The following is a 15934-nucleotide window of genomic DNA, read 5'->3' on the forward strand; positions in this document are numbered from 1 at the left end:
AGATTGCAAGTCCTTTAGAAATTCAAAGGAAATAAAAAGTCAAAATAGTAGGAATCTTCTCCAAAACACAGTAGAGAAAACACCCATTTTCTGTAGAATTTTCTTGTCAGTAGCTGTAATTTTTCTCACTGGGCAGTGAAATACTCAGTGACAGAGGAAAGGGATTCAGTGAGAAGAGATTGTGTATTTTTCATTTTGTTTTGGATATAGTTTCATGAGAAAGCAAAAGCAGAATCTTGGTTTGGGCCAGGATAACACTCTACCTTCTGCACCCCTTTTTTCCTGTTCTTTTTGGTTTTTTCCTTGAAACCTTCATACATCTCAGTTATGTTCTCATCACATTTGTTCTCAGTTATGTGGAAATAACCATCTTTCTTTCTGGTTAATAAGCCATGTAAGTAAATAATCATTTTTCCCCCTTTTTAGCTTCAGTATTAAAAAAAAAAAGAAAGAAAGAAAAGCAGAGCTCTTGTTCTCTGGCATTTAGCAAATGGCAGGCATCTGGTAGATGTGCAAAAGGAACAAGGCCTTACGGGCATCTCTAGACTCACATATCCTCACCATTAAGAAGGGCTGTTGGGATGGAAAAGTGTCCTCAGTGGTAGTGTTTAGGTCAATTAAAAAGGACTGTTCATTATTAAAATGGTTACCACTGATGGGTATTTGAAACTTGTGGATGAAAAGGGACCATCTCAGAGGGGTTTTATGGAAGGGTGTAATATTTATCTTCCCTTTCTTTAATTAATTATCCACATTAGTGATACTAGCTGGCAGGAGGTCTGTTAGGACTTTGGCCCTGCGGTCTTTGCTATGTGATGAAGGTAAGATTTCATCCAAAGACCAAACAGGTCCTTTAGAAAGTTACTTGCCCATTTCTTTCCCTTTTGAAGATTAGACATTTTCAAGACTGTCTGAATTCATCTTTGTGGATGGTAGATGGTATGAATTCCCTTAAATCCATTAACTCTGATCTTTCATTTAGGAGCAAACCTTGAGTCCTGTTGATCTTGGAAGATACTTTTTTTAAATTTTTAATTTTTTAATGTTTATTTATTTTGAGAGAGACAGAGACAGAATGTGAGTGGTTAGGGGCAGACAGAGAGAGAGGGAGACACAGAAGCAGAAGCAGGCTCCAGGCTCTGAGCTGTCAGCACAGAGCCCGATGCAGGGCTTGAGCCCATGAGCTGTGAGATCATGACCTGAGCCAAAGTTGGACGCTCAACCGACTGAGCCACCCAGGTGTTCAGAAAAATATTTGTAAATTCTGTCCAGTTTATGTGGGGACCCAGAAATTCAGTTAAACCCAATGCCTACATGCAACTAGTATACCTAGGGACTGCAAAACTCATAACTATTTTGCTTCGTATGAGTTTTTAGCTGACATTGAGGACACACAGGAAAGTGAAACACAAATAGTACAAGATATACCATGGGTTTTTTTTGCTTTATTTTAGACAGAGAATGTGAGTGGGGGAGAGGGGCAGAGGGAAAGAGAGAAAGAATCCCAAGCAGGCTCCACGCTCAGTGAAGAGCTCAGTGAGGCTTGATCCCATGACCCTGGGATCATGACCTAAGCTGAAATCAAGACTTGAACATTCAACTGACTGAGCCAGCCAGGCGCCCCAAGATAAACCATATTTTACATCAAACTCCAAAGTAGAAAGTAGGTCCTGCCAAGGAAGTTGTGAGCGTCCATCTTATAGTAGTGTGGCTTGCAGCTAAGAGAATGTTCCAGGAGTCATTTGGCATTACTGCAGCGATTCCTGTTAGAAGGAGGCCAGCTGCCTCGGGCAGCAAGGCAAATATCTTTTTAAGTCATCGGGCTGTTCCTGATGCTTCAAACACACAAAAGGCATTAGAGGAACTACATAAATATTAATAGCACAAACCCAGTTCCAAACACACAGCTGTAGAATGTGATCAAAGAAGCAAAACTATAATGTTAAAGCTTCTCTGCTGTACACAGAGATCATTCCCCTGCCTCTGGTTTATAAAACAAACCCAGGTCAGCTAAAAAAAAATGGATGATTCCCAAACCAAAGCTTAAGTATAAGGATGTAGAATTACCAGTTTCTCAGACATTCAGTCATTCATTCTATGGCTTTCTGCTGGGAAGAAGCCAAACATCAATAGCACTGTGTCTAAGTCTGGGCTTGCAGGCATTAGGCTCCTACCAGTCCTCTTTACTCATCAGGGTTCATCTTAATGATCCAAATTCACAATAAAACCAATAAAACACAAAGTTAAAATAACAAGCCAAAGCTAGAGAGGAATATACCCTGCTAGAGTCGATTGCAAATGAGTAGAAGTAGCCAAAGCCTTCAAGACAAAGGTTTCTCATGATAAGGGTGACCTGTTCTCCCCACTGTGCCTGCACAGAGCACTGTAATCTTTGAGTCCCAGCCCTGGCCCTTCGACAGGAGCTGAGCAGCTCCATCTGTCAGTGTGTGTCCCTCTGTGTCCTACTCTTCTCCAACGATCTTCTACAGAGCAAGCACTGTCATCCCTGCTGTTTTCTGAACGATGCCATCTTTCGCAGAAGAAAATGCACTGGTTTCAACCAGTGGCTTTTGTATCTTATTTAAAAATATAAGTTAAAGGGTTAATTAATGTTAGAAGTTTAAATTTTAAAAAGGGATTTTTATATAAATTTTTTAATGTTTATTTTGAGAGAGAGAGAGAGAGAGAGAGAAAGCAAGCATGTGTGATGGAGCTTGTGGGAGGGGGAGAGAGAGAATCCCAAGTAGGCTCCATGCTGTCAGTGCAGAGCCCAATGCAGGGCTTGATCTCATAAACCATAAGATCATGATTGGAGCTGAAATCAATAGTTGGATGCTTAACCAACTGAGCCACCCAAGTGTCCTTTCTTTTCTTTCTTTTTTTTCTTGTTTTTTACATAAAAGTTTTTATATTAAAGAGTATATAAGTTAAGGAATGGGAATCTTTTATTAAGAGTAAAGGAAGTTCCCGAGCTATTCAGAGAATGGGGAAAACACACACTGGTCAGTTCTTGGGTCCCTAGCTTTCTTTTTCCTGTACTGTGGGCTTCCATTTCTGTCCACTTCTTGGCTGCCAGGCTGAAGATGTGTTCTTTGTGATATTGTGAAAATTGTCAGTGTAATGGTAGCATGTTCCTTGAGAGCCACACAGGAATCAAAAATAAGGAAACATTTTGTATGGTCGGCTTGTATTTCCTTTGCCCTCTTCCTTTTCCTCCCTTCCTTGTCTAAACAAATGGTGGTGATCTCTGATGAGAAAATCCTCACACTAAAATGGCAGTCTACTCTTGATTTTTCTGGAAAATCCAATCTGATGTTTGCATTTTATTTTTCTGAATCACACAGTGATGTAAAAGAAAAAAAAAGTTGAGAGAATGCCTTCATAATAGTGAGAAAAGGAAGAAATAAATGGAATCTGATACTTAGAACTCACTTGCTATTATCTGATTCTAAAATGTGGGTTTTAAAATGTATTTGCTTTTATGCTTATTGGTCCATTAACAGCCATCCAGAAGTTTTGAGGATGTATAACCACAGAAAACAGAGCTATTTTTATTGGCCAGGCACAAGCTAAATTTACATTAATGTTTTGAGAATCAGTAATGAAATGAATGTAAGCAAATTCAGTAAATTCTGTTTCAGCATCGATTCCTTTCTTGGGATTGGGATTGGTCACTCTGAGTACTCTAAAGCAGTGATCAGCAGGCCCTTTCTGTAAAGGGCCATGTAGTAAATATTTTAGGCTTTGCTGGCCACATGGTCTCTGTGGCAACTACTGAAGTTAACTGTTAGTGAGTAAAAGTAGTCATAGACCATAGGTAAACAATTAGGCATGGCCATGTTCAAAGAAAACTTCATTTTTGAACACTGAAAATTGAATTTCATCTAATTTTCATGTCACAAAATACTGCTTTAAAAAAAAATTTTGACATAAAGATCTTAAAATAAGTGGTAGAGAAGATTGGGCTGACCAAATTTGAACACTTTGCTGAAAAAGCCAATGAAACATCTTCAATTTCACTTCTTCAGGCTCTGGAAGAAAAGGGTAATGTTCTGTTACCGTTAAATACTTGTAATCAACACTGCCTATTGAGTGAGATTCTAAATTCTACCTAAAATTAAATACTCTTATTAATTGATGAAAATGATAAGTGACTGTTGAAAGAGATAAGGTATGCCTCGTGCTTTCTGGAGACTAAAACCTCTCTCTTAGTCTGTCTGGGCTGTCGTAACAAAATGCCACAGTCTGAGTGGCTTAGAAATAACATTTATTGCTCCCGGTTCTGGAAGCTGAAGTCCAAGATCAGGGTGCTGGCGTAGTTGAGTGAGGCTCTCCTTCATCCACATCTCAGACTTCTTGCTTGTGTCCTCACCTGCTGGAAGGGACAGAGGAACTCTTTGGGATCTCTTTTAAGAACACTGAGCCCATTCATGAGGGCTCCACCTTCATGACCTAATCACCCCCAGAGCCCCACCTACCAGTACCATCACCTTTGGGGACTAGGATTTCAACATAAGAATTTGGGTGGAGGGACACAAATATTCAGACCAAAGCCACTTCTAAAAATGGTAATTCTTTGTTTCTTCAACAACTGCTCATAGGTACCATGATATGCTCAGCCTTAGCTAGGGGTACAGTAGGGACCATGGCAGTCTACAATGCCAGCTATCATGGGACTTTTTATTTTGCTGGTATCTGAGCAATCTTCTGTAACTAGTCCGCTAACCTGGAGCAGATGGGATCTGCTTGTAATGGTTTGGGCTCAGAAGTCACACATGGCGATGTTTGGTATATGTATTCTGGAGTCTCTCACTGCCTGCCCAGTAGGGTTTCTGATTAAAAGTATTTATTAGGCCACCCCATGGGCTCAGTCGGTTAAGCTCCCAATTTCAGCTCAGGTCACGATCTCATGGTTTGTGAGTTCCAGCCCCACATTGGGCTCTCTGCTGTCGTTGTGAAACCTACTTGAGACCCTGTCTCCTCTCTTTCTCTCTGCCTCTCCCCCACCCACACACAGGCACTATTTCTCTTTCTCAAAAATAAATAAACATTAAAAACAATTAAAAAGTGTTTGTCCATTTTTGGCTGTCCCTGCAGGAGGGATTAGAACTTTTAACTTCGGAACTTCGGGGTCAAGGTTGTAGTTTTATCCACATTGCTTTTTCCTTTTAGGTGCATGCTCCGAGTCCTGGACTCATTTGGCACGGAGCCAGAGTTCAACCATGCTAACTATGCCCAGTCTAAAGGCCACAAGACGCCCTGGGGCAAATGGAATCTGAACCCACAGCAGTTTTATACCATGTTCCGTGAGTATCCATGCCTTACCTCGGCTTTTCAGAATGCCACCGAAGACAAATGGGAAAAGAAACTAGATGGCCATGTATTTTGGGTTATGATTTCCCAGGGGCTCTTAGCTGTAGGAATGTGTGCTGTGGAGTCTTTCCCTTGGGAGTAACTGGTTTTTTTTTTTTGTTTTTTTGTTTGTTTGTTTAATTGGAATTGAAAGGCCATGTGAGCATTTTGCGAAAAGGCTTAGAAATTTTCTAGAGGAAAAAAATGTTCAACACAAAGTATCACTGGAAACCATTTGGGCAAGTACTTCGCGTGGACTCTGGACTGGCAGCCACTAAACACAGTTCATTCCACTTGGTGCTGCATAGGGTCCCCTTAATTACCGATGAGGAATGAGGTCTTTCGTGTAGATACACTTTCCAAAAAAATAAGTCTTAATTATTTAAGCATCAAACCTCGTAAAGAAAAAAAGTCAGCTTTTTTTTTTTTTTAAGTGAAACTATTTTAAGCTCAGTTTCATACTTAATCAGCTTCTTAAGTACAGGCCCCACAATGAAAATCTCACTTTCTCTTGCTCACAAGGTGCGTTGTTGCCAAGAGCGGTGATAATTTTAGGAGGTGTTAAATGGACACCTAAAAAATGATGTCCTAACTGACCCCAGCAGTAGGTATCTGCGTTTTTCTGTTTCCGTATTGTTCCTTTCCCACTTTTACCGTTTCTTACTGCTGCTATCAATTTATCACCTCTAGCCTCATTACATTTATAATTAGCTGAGGACTGTGGAGGAAAATCCCAAATTTGATAGTGATCATGCCAAAAATAAATTTATGGTTGAAGTCCGCATACCTTGGTGATGAGATGAAGTCCTATTCTGGAAATGAAAGTCACGTGAGTGAAACATCAGTTCATTGGGATGCTCAGAGTGGAGATTCACATTTTCCAAAATTATCAGAATGATTTTAATCCAGAGATTTTCATCCTGGAGTTAGCATCTGAGCTGTGAATCTCTTTGCTTTGCTAAGACCCAAGGGACCTGTGGCCTAGTTTTTCCCGATGTGGTTGCCCCTCCCCTTTGTCTGCAGTCACCTGAAGATGACCTTTTTCTCAGTTTCACTAAACATCACGAAGAACACATTGGACTCATGCTTGCGATGTGAGGTATGAGACCGAAGAGTTAAGAAGGGTTATGGCAATTGGGAGATGGTGATTTAAAAATCAGCTCATGGCCAAGCATTTTATTTAGCCCAGAAGGATTTGTGAGAGCATGTTACATGCATGGTGAACATGATTATTGTCCCTGGAGTTAGATCATCCTGCTATTGCAGCCTGTCCTGGAGCACAGTTTAGGGGATAAACTAATATATGGCATGTTGGGTGTCAGATGGCTGGCCAGTACAGTAAGGCATGATTGGAGTTAGCCTTTGGTTTGACTTTGTTGTGTAACTTTGAGGGGCTGGGATGAGGTGGTACAAAATAACATAAGATGCGATCCAGTGATTTTCATCAAATCAAATGTTAGTTGTGTCTAAAATGGCCAGACTTGTCTGAATGATATGCTATGTGTATGCCATCCACAAGATGGTGTTGCCCGTATCCAGGAAATAGAAATAGGAAGTGTTCCAGAAAGTATAAAGTTCTCTTTTACAATGTTGAAATTCAGAGTCCTAACTACCTGTTTTATTCTCTGTGAATGGAGAATTTCAGCAATGTTGGTTAACTGAGTTGAAAGAAATTCACTGCTTAAAATTAAAATGAAAACATAGATTAATTCGCATTTACCTGGGAAGGGGATGAATTTCCTAAGTGACTCAGAATTCAGCAGGAATCGGGGAAAACGGATACATTTGATGACCTTTGGAAAAAAAGTAAAAAGAACCTAGGGGCAAAAACATAAGCAAATTCTATCTTGGAGGGTTGTATTCTTTAATATATAAAGAGCTTCTAAAAACTGAAGAAAAAAGTGGTGTGATGCAATAGGAAAATGGACAAAGGCCATTACTTGTTTAGAGGAAAAAGAAGCTTATTGCTCCAAACATTTGAAAACACATTACCCTCACTCATCATAAAGAGAAATGCATATCTTAACTTCACCAAGACACCATGTCCCAAGGATCAGGTTGTCCAGAATCCAAAAGTTGGCAGCATAGCTATTCCAGTGGTGAGGGTCCGTCTTTTCCCGCCCTGCTAGTGAGCATGGTACTAACTGGGGGACTGTAGTTGTCACAATTTAGCAAAACTACCAATACATCTTTCCTTTGACTGAGCAGGTCATATCTAAGAGTCTATCCCAGAGATAAGTGAGCAAAAATTAAAAATGGTGTGTGCACAGGTCATTTTTGTGGCACTATTTGTAATAGGCAAAGATTGTAAATAACCCAGATGTTTTTAATAGGGGACTGAGTGAATGACATGGTCCACTGATAGAGGGAAGCAATGTGGAACTGTAAAGAGCAGTGAGGGCAGATGGGGCGCCAGGGTGGCTCAGTCGGTCAAGCATCTGATTCTTGATTTTGACTCAGGTCATGATCTCACGGTTCATGATTTTGAGCCCTGCATCCAACTCTGCACTGACAGTGAAGAACCTGCTTGGGATCCCCTCTCTCCCTCTCTCTCTCTCTGCCCCACCCCTGCTTACACTCTCACCCTCTCTCTCAAAATAAATAAATAAACTTAAAAAAAAAAAAAAGCAGTGAGGGCAGTCCCCACTGTCTGTGGAGATGACTGGGATACTTTATGTGATAAAACCAAAATGCAAGGCAACTTCTCAACCTGTTCGCTTCTGTCTAAGAAGGCAGTGTGTGCGTACATTAGTGTGTATGGATTTGCCTGTACTTTTGAAAGAAATTATGCAAGCATAAATAACAAGCCGATGAAAGTGACCTCCCTTGGAGGAAAGGTGTGCAGGATCAGGGATAGAAAGTAGATGTTTTTTTAATGTACCTTATTTTGACTTTGCAACCATGTAAATGTTTTATGTAATTAAAAAAAAATCATCACTAAAAACTGAAAACAGATTGAAAACATGAAACAGGCCCAGTGTTCTATCTATCAGATGAGTGTGAGTGTCCCACACAGAGAAAACAATTACTTCGGGAGTGACTTTTAAAGCTCAGTCTTTGGTCCATACATTCATAATGGGAAATACTTAAATTGATATTTGAAACCTTTACAGGTATACTCCAAGAGCCACAATTTTCAGGATATGAGATCAGGGGGAATATTTAAAGAATTTAAGTAAAGACTGTATAATCTTCAGCTTAAGTAGGAAGTATCAATATAAACTCATTCTTTATCTTTAAGAAGGAAACGTTTCCTAGCTCTGTACTTTGAAAAGGATCAAGAGTAAAGACAACCCAGTTGTAAGGAATATCCTTGGTGCTCAGACTGGGAACCCTTACATACCTTTCCCACTACAGGGAACCTCGTACTCAGATAAATAGCTGACCCCAGGTCTAGCGCGGGAAACCTTCATAATGGGACGTGTTGACATGCCAGAAAGCAAGGAAACGGGGGTGGAGTCAGAAGGATGCCCGAGTCAAAGATGGGGTAGTTTGAGAATCACAAAGAACAGCTACAGAGGACTGCAGTCAAACCGGTGACAGATACTCCATGAGTCCAGGATGATCCTCCAAACAAGAAAACCCACAAAATCAATCTGTCTCCCTTTCAAAGTTGCCAGGGCACCACTTCAGTACTCTGTAAAATAAAGGGAAAGAATCCAACTTTGATGCTGCCTTTCTAGGACAAATTGTACTTGAAGATAATCAAAGAGCTGATGAAAGAAAATTGTTAATCATGAAGAAATCACAGCTAATAAATGCCAAAGGAATAAAGAATTAGAAAATCAGCATTTTGGGGGCACCTGGGTGGCTCAGTCAAGTCAGTTAAGTGTCTGACTCTTGATTTCAGCTTAGGTTGAGCCCTGTATCCAGCTCTGCACTGAGAGCACAGAGCCTGCTTGGATTCTCTCTCTGCCTCTCCTTCTGCCCTTCCCCTGCCTGTACTCTCTCTATTTCTCTCAAAATAAATAAACTTTAAAAACAGTCAGCAGGGGGGCGCCTGGGTGGCACAGTCGGTTAAGCGTCCGACTTCAGCCAGGTCACAATCTCACGGTCCGTGAGTTCTAGCCCCGCGTCGGGCTCTGGGCTGATGGCTCAGAGCCTGGAGCCTGTTTCCGATTCTGTGTCTCCCTCTCTCTCTGCCCCTCGCCCGTTCATGCTCTGTCTCTCTCTGTCCCAAGAATAAATAAACGTTGAAAAAATAAAAAAATAAAAAAAAAAACAATCAGCGGGGTGTTTGGGTGGCTTAGTCGGTTAAGTGTCCGACTTTAGCTCAGGTCATGATCTCATGGTTTACAAGTTTGAGCCCCATGTTGGACTCGGTGCTCACAGCTCAGAGCCTGGAGCCTGCTTCAAATTCTGTCTCCCTTTCTCTCTGCCCCTCCCCCACCCATGCTCTGTCTGTCTGTCTCTCTCTCAAAAATAAACATTAAAATTTTTTTTTAATAAACTTAAAAATATAATCATTTTGGTAGTCCTGAAGAGACAGTTGAGCAAGGCAAGTGGTCGTCTGTGGTTGCTTCAGCCATCACATCACAGGTTGATGGCAAGCTTTCTCATGGATGACACTGTCTTAAATGGAGGAAATAGGGACATGAAGAAGGAAATTAAGCAGTTTGAGACCTTTATCATGTTGTGATGTGTCTGGGCTGGAGAAGTGATGCAAAACAGTGACTCCCAAAGCCTGCCCACAGAGAACTCAAGTGCCTCCTCAAGAGGGGGTCCCATTCTTTCCATGTGTCAAAAGGGTGGATCCGGTCTACCATAGTCATCCCCACAGAATCCATTCCCTCACCTTCCGGATAAATGTGGCTATTCTAGTGGTCTGAAGGGGAAGACTGTTGCTTTGAACATGAGGAAGTGTCACGTTATATTTGTGTATTGTTAATTTTTTTTAATGCGACAAATTTACTAGCGTTTACTGTGTGGGTTGATAGTAGGCACTGTGTAGTTGAGGTATAAATCTGCACATGTATTACAGGTGCACTAGATGGTGCTCTGCTAGTAAGTTGCAAAATGGAAAGTGTGGCTCCGCAGAAATAGTGTTGCACTTGTAGAAGTCTGTTGTCTTTCCAGTCCGGCTGTTGTGTGACCAGATTTAGCAGTGTTCGGGCACGTGTGGAGTGCAGAGGGAGGCTGGGGAAGCTGGTCAGAAAGGACCCAGAGGAGGATAAAAAAAGAAAAGGCACCATTGCTGACACATCTGGAGGATCAGTGACCTGAGGTTGTCCTGACCAGAGCGCTTTTGCTTTTAAACATTCAGAGCACACTTCTTGCTTTAAAGCAGCTTCTATTTCTGCTCTAACTCATCTCCTCCCTAAATTGGTGGAGTTTTTACAAGTTGAAAAACCTGATTTTTCTTTACTGTTTGCCCCAGATCTCAGAATTTCATGGAAACTGTTCTCTTTGTGTATTCGGTTTGCATTAGGGCATTCTTGTGCGTGTCATCAAAGACCATTCTGGACGCCTCCCTGAGTGGCTCCTACACGGACCAACTGAGTGGTCAGACAACACTGAGTCCTTTCGGCGACATGTACTGAGTGATGATTTTTTCCAAGAAGCTGCAAAGTCTGGTGGTTCCTCCCTCACGGCGGGCCCCTCGTGCTTGCACTCACCTCTTGTCCACGCTCCGGGTGGCCTGTGGGCTGGGCACTAAGGCCATCTCTTGCCCCACAGTGAGATCTTGAGAGCTCAACTTGGTTTGGGCTATCCCTGATCAGAGACCACAGTGCCCTCCCTTTGCCCTTCTCTCTCCACCTCCGTAACCCTCCCTGGATGCTGGCCCCAGTCCCCCTGACAGCCCGCTGGTCTCTGAAGATGCACCCCCCCAGATGCCTCCCCACTCTTGCTTCCTTCAAATCACTCTGAGAGCAAAACTGTATTTTTTTTTCCTTGAAGAGTCTATTTAAAAGACTTCCCCTATCATCCCAGTTAAATTGAAGACAAAGGTAATCTAGTTTCAAAAACAGAAAAAGCCTCCCCTGATGGAAAAAGGCCCCCCATACCCTAATATAAGCATTATTTTTATTTTTCGTGGGTATATTTTTACGTAGTTGTAAATACATAATGAAATTCTGTATCTCCTTTTTTCCCCCTTCACTTAAGAGATCAAAATATTTTTCGAGGTTCTGCTTTTAAAATCACAATTTCCAAGGCTGTTTTATAGTCCATCAAGTGACTAGCTCCTAATTTGTACCTATTTGGGGAAACTTTTGTTGTTTCTTGTTGAAAATTAACTGCTTTCTCTGGGCTTGACAGGGACTTGGCTTGACCTTATATTTAGGCATTATTTCAGTCGGCAGTCTGTGCTCTAAGGTACATACTGCTTTTTGTGAACTCCTAAAGGCTGTCTTTTATTTTTCTCAGTTCCCAACAAGGTGTATTGTACCTCAATAAATGAATGCAAGCCATTTTCCCGTCCCATTTCCAAGAGAAAATAAAGCCCTGAAGTTGACGACTTATACCTGGAGTTACCCGTACTTGGATAGCTGTCATTACCTGCATGACACCCTCTTCCACAGCTTCATCTGGCTTATGTAAAAACATCATCAGTGGTGAAACGTCTTTATCTGAGTTGTGTTTCTTCCTCCCCTTCCCTGGATACGATAGCTGAAAGTAGAAATAGCAGTGATGACCAGATTCCTCACCCCCGGTCTCAGGCAAGTTTGTCCCAGACATCCCATCATTGGAAAATTTCAGTAACATCCAACTATCCGCTGAACAACCTCACCGTTCATGTCACCATCAGAGAACATTTTCTGTTCCCTACACAAAATCCGTTTGTATTGGTTTATTTTTAATTAATTATTGAATTAATGTTTTGAGAGCCTGCAACATTTCGGCTGTCATTCACAATCTGAAGACACCAGTTTGGCTTCTGGGTGCTCACATTGTGCACTTGCAGTCAGGGCTGGGGAGTATTCAGCATTTCTCCATACATGTAGAAGTTTGGGGCAGAAAAGACAGGGAGCTGTCATGGAGTTAAGAGAAGAGCAGGCTGGGATTCTGGAGGCATTAGTTGAGAGCCTTCCCATTTCACCTCCACCCCTCTCCTTTCTTTACACCATCTGGTCTGTCTCATGCTGTTCACCTCCTCTTGGCTTTTATGCATCTTCCAGGATGTCACGTTTTCTCTGACATGCACATTGCGTGTGTGTTCCTGGGTCTGGAAGCCCCTAGCCCTTACCCCCAACACATATACCCTTGCTTATCCTTCAGGGAAGCGTCCTGTCCCCCAGAAAACCTTCTCTCCCTGAGCCAGGCACTGCTGCTCTACGATTCTTGCACCTGTGTTCCAGCCCCAATTCCTACCTTGTGAGCCCCATAAGCATACTCACTGCTCAGTCCTCCATACCTAAAGTGGTAAACATCACTGGTGATAAATAATTGTTGAATGAAGAATAAAAAGACTCCATTTTCCCCAACTACAGAATGGCACTAATGAAAACATAAGTTAGATCATGACACCAAGATGCTCACAAAGACATGGCATCTTACTGTAGGGAAAGACCAGTCATCCCAGTGGCCTCAAGGCACCAGTACCTGTCTGGCCTTGTCTCTTACTCCATGTCTTCTTCCTCACTGCTCTGTAGCCCCCTGCCCTGTGCCTTAGGTGGGCCAGGCACGCTTCTACCCCTGGACCCTTGGATTAGCTATTCCATCTTCCGAACATTCTTCCCTTAGACTTCTATGTCTCTTTCTTGAGGTTTTTAACTCAAATGTCACTGCAGTAAGACCAACCATGAGTCCCCCTCTTTTAAATACAACTTCTTTTTCGCCCCATTTCCTGTGCCCCTTCCCTGCTTTATTTTCCATGTATTACCAGGCAACATTTATGCTTCACTTTTTTTTTTTTTTTCCCCTGCCCTGGAATCTGAGACATATAATAGAGCTTTTGTCTGTTTGGTTCATTGCTGAAACTCCCAACACCTTGAAGAATTCCTGGCTTCTGGTAGGCATTTATAAAATAGTAATTGAGTTAAATTAAATTGAACAATATTGCCTGTTCTGTTTTAGTCCATGCAACAAGGTAAGGAAGAGTGAGATGTGTTATACAAACTTAAAATTACAGAAGCTTCTCTGTTGAAACTGCATTGTACACCTGAAACTAATGTAACATTGCATGCCAGTGATACCTCCCCCTCCAAAATAGGTTAAAAAAATAAATAAATAAATAAATAAAAAACCTTACAAAAGTTTCTTAGGGCCAGTGGCTTCGAGTTGCTCTCTTTTCTTCCCATGGAATTTGTTCATGTGGTTGGGATTTCCAGAGTTCATTTCATACTCTTCTTGTCGTTGACATTCTAACTCTGAATTTCTCCCAGAATTTGGGGCTCACGGTCACGTTTATTTGCATGATCCGGTTGAAATAGTGGCTTGTAGACCAAAAAATTCTGCCTGACAAAACAGGACTTAAAGAAATGAGCCAATTTCCCTTAATGCAAATGATAAACCTGTTGGGCTTCAGCTGAGATCAGTTGCTTCCATACACAATTTTATTTTTAGGGCCTGACAAGCCAAGGAGTTGTTTGTGATTCAAACTGCCTTTTGGCCTTTGACTTCGATCAGGAGGACTCTTGCCTTTTATTTCTGTGCAGACCGGTGAGTGATAGCATCAGGCTTACAGTTCCTTTGTCTGAGTCTCAGCCTTCAGGAGCGATGTTCTTCTGAGGAGTCCATTCCCTCCTAAATTGCTTTTTGACACTTGAAAAATTTGCTCTCCTGTGCCTTTGTCAACAGTTCAGGTGCCCATCATTTCGGCCCAGCTGTACATGATAGTTTCCCTAGCTTGCATCCTGACCTCTCCTCTCTCTCCCCCTCTCTCTCTCTCTCTCTCTCTCTCTCTCTCTCTCTCTCCCTCCCCCCCCCCCCCTCTCTCTCTCTCTCTCTCTCCCTCCCTCTCTCTCTCTGTCTCTCTTTCTTTCTCTCTCTGAGCTCATCATCACCACCATTTGAAAAAATTCAGTTTTGGTAAAATTTGAAGTATAACATCACTAGCTGTGTAGTTTTTTTAAAAGCAGGTAACTTCTGGGGTGATGTGACTGCATTTTTCAGTAAAGTTTTTTCTATGATGCCAGTTACATCATCAGAATCTGCACCAACATCCTGAATGGCAGTCAGTATTCTTCTTACCCTCTTTGTTAACAAAGTCTTCAAATATACAAAAAGGGTGAAAGAAGTGTACAAAAGAAACCCATAGCCTAGACTCCACAATTAACAGTTTTCTTTACTTGTTCTGTGACCTATCAATCCATATGTCTCCCTTCTCTCTATTCATTAGTCCGCATTTTTTTTTTTTTTTTGATGCGTAAAAGAAAATCCATAGGTGTTCAGCATATCATTAACTAGATTTCAATACTGGTCACCAAACCAATTGTTTTTCTTTTTTTATCTGTAACATTGCATTATTTTACTCTTTGTGTCCCCAAATGAATGTAAGCTCAGTAAAGGGAGCTTCATTTATGCTGGTTTTATTCACTGGTCTATGCTCAATTCTGCCTAAGTTGTTTTCTGGCTCATAGTGAGTACTCAACAAATGTGCTGCTGATGAATGAGTTGATAGTACTTAGAAACCTGTGATGTTAAAATTTTACAACTCGGCATCACTCATTTGTTTCCTTTCTTCCCATCTTCAACTTTGTGACCTAGATTCAAAGATAGGTTAGTTTATCAATTAAAAAAATATTTATTGAACACCTGTCAGGAGGCATGAACTAGGTTCTGGAATAGAGTGATAAGCCACCTTGGCAAATGGTTAATTCCACGAAGAACAGGCTTTAGTTGTGGAACTTTTGTGCAAAGAGCCTGGTGCTGGGAATAGTTTAGGCATGACCTCTGATGCTTGTTAATGTAGATCAACCTACAAGAGTCTGTCACACCAGTTAATTAAGCATTCCCCATTGACTTAGTCGTGTGTGCTAAAGATATTTGCTCAATTCCTACTATGCTCTGGGAGTCAGCATAAGACATGGTTCAGCCTCAAAGAGCATGCAATCTGTCATGGGAGATATTAACGTGTGAACGGGGCTGTAAGTCTTCCTGGACTAAGAGGAGGGCTACTTACCTCAGTGTCAGGAAGTTAGGGAATCCCTCAACTAGGAGGTGGAGGGAGCTGAGCCTTCAAGGGAGGAGGAGGTGAAAGATACACCAGACACGTGCCAGCACAAGACAAGATGGAGAACATGCATTGCAAACCCCGAGTAGGTCATCAGAGAGCAGAAGTATCAGAGGGTGACCTGAAATGAAGCTGGGATGACAGGTAGACTGGCCCGTGCTTCATCCAGAAGGCAGTGAAGATTTTCAGCCAGAAACTGCCACAGTTACATGATTGTTGCAAAGAATACTGTGTTATCACAGATGATGTATTGGAACAGGGAGCAGGGAAGGAGGAAGGGCAAGGCTGACGGTACAGAGACCACTCAGAAATCTACTGCAGAAGTTAGAAGAGTGAGGGACGCCTGGGTGGCTCGGTCAGTTGAGTGTCCAACTCTTTTTTTTTTTTTAATTTTTTTTTTCAACGTTTATTTATTTTTTTTGGGACAGAGAGAGACAGAGCATGAACGGGGGAGGGGCAGAGAGAGAG

At 41.8% G+C, this 15934-nt stretch overlaps 1 protein-coding gene across 3 annotated transcripts in view; it reads left to right on the forward strand.

Annotated features, from left to right (window-relative positions):
• The window catches only part of MGAT5 (alpha-1,6-mannosylglycoprotein 6-beta-N-acetylglucosaminyltransferase), a 335910-nt gene that overhangs the window by 224591 nt on the left and 95385 nt on the right, over nt 1–15934 (forward strand). For all 3 annotated transcript variants that reach the window (XM_030326467.1, XM_030326469.1, XM_030326468.1), the window contains one exon: nt 5173–5306. In XM_030326467.1, coding sequence (XP_030182327.1) covers nt 5173–5306 — 134 coding nt within the window. The remainder of the gene's footprint in view (nt 1–5172; nt 5307–15934) is intronic.

The sequence above is a fragment of the Lynx canadensis genome, chromosome C1 (assembly GCF_007474595.2).
Source record: "Lynx canadensis isolate LIC74 chromosome C1, mLynCan4.pri.v2, whole genome shotgun sequence".
In the NCBI taxonomy this organism is placed as follows: Eukaryota; Metazoa; Chordata; class Mammalia; order Carnivora; family Felidae; genus Lynx; species Lynx canadensis.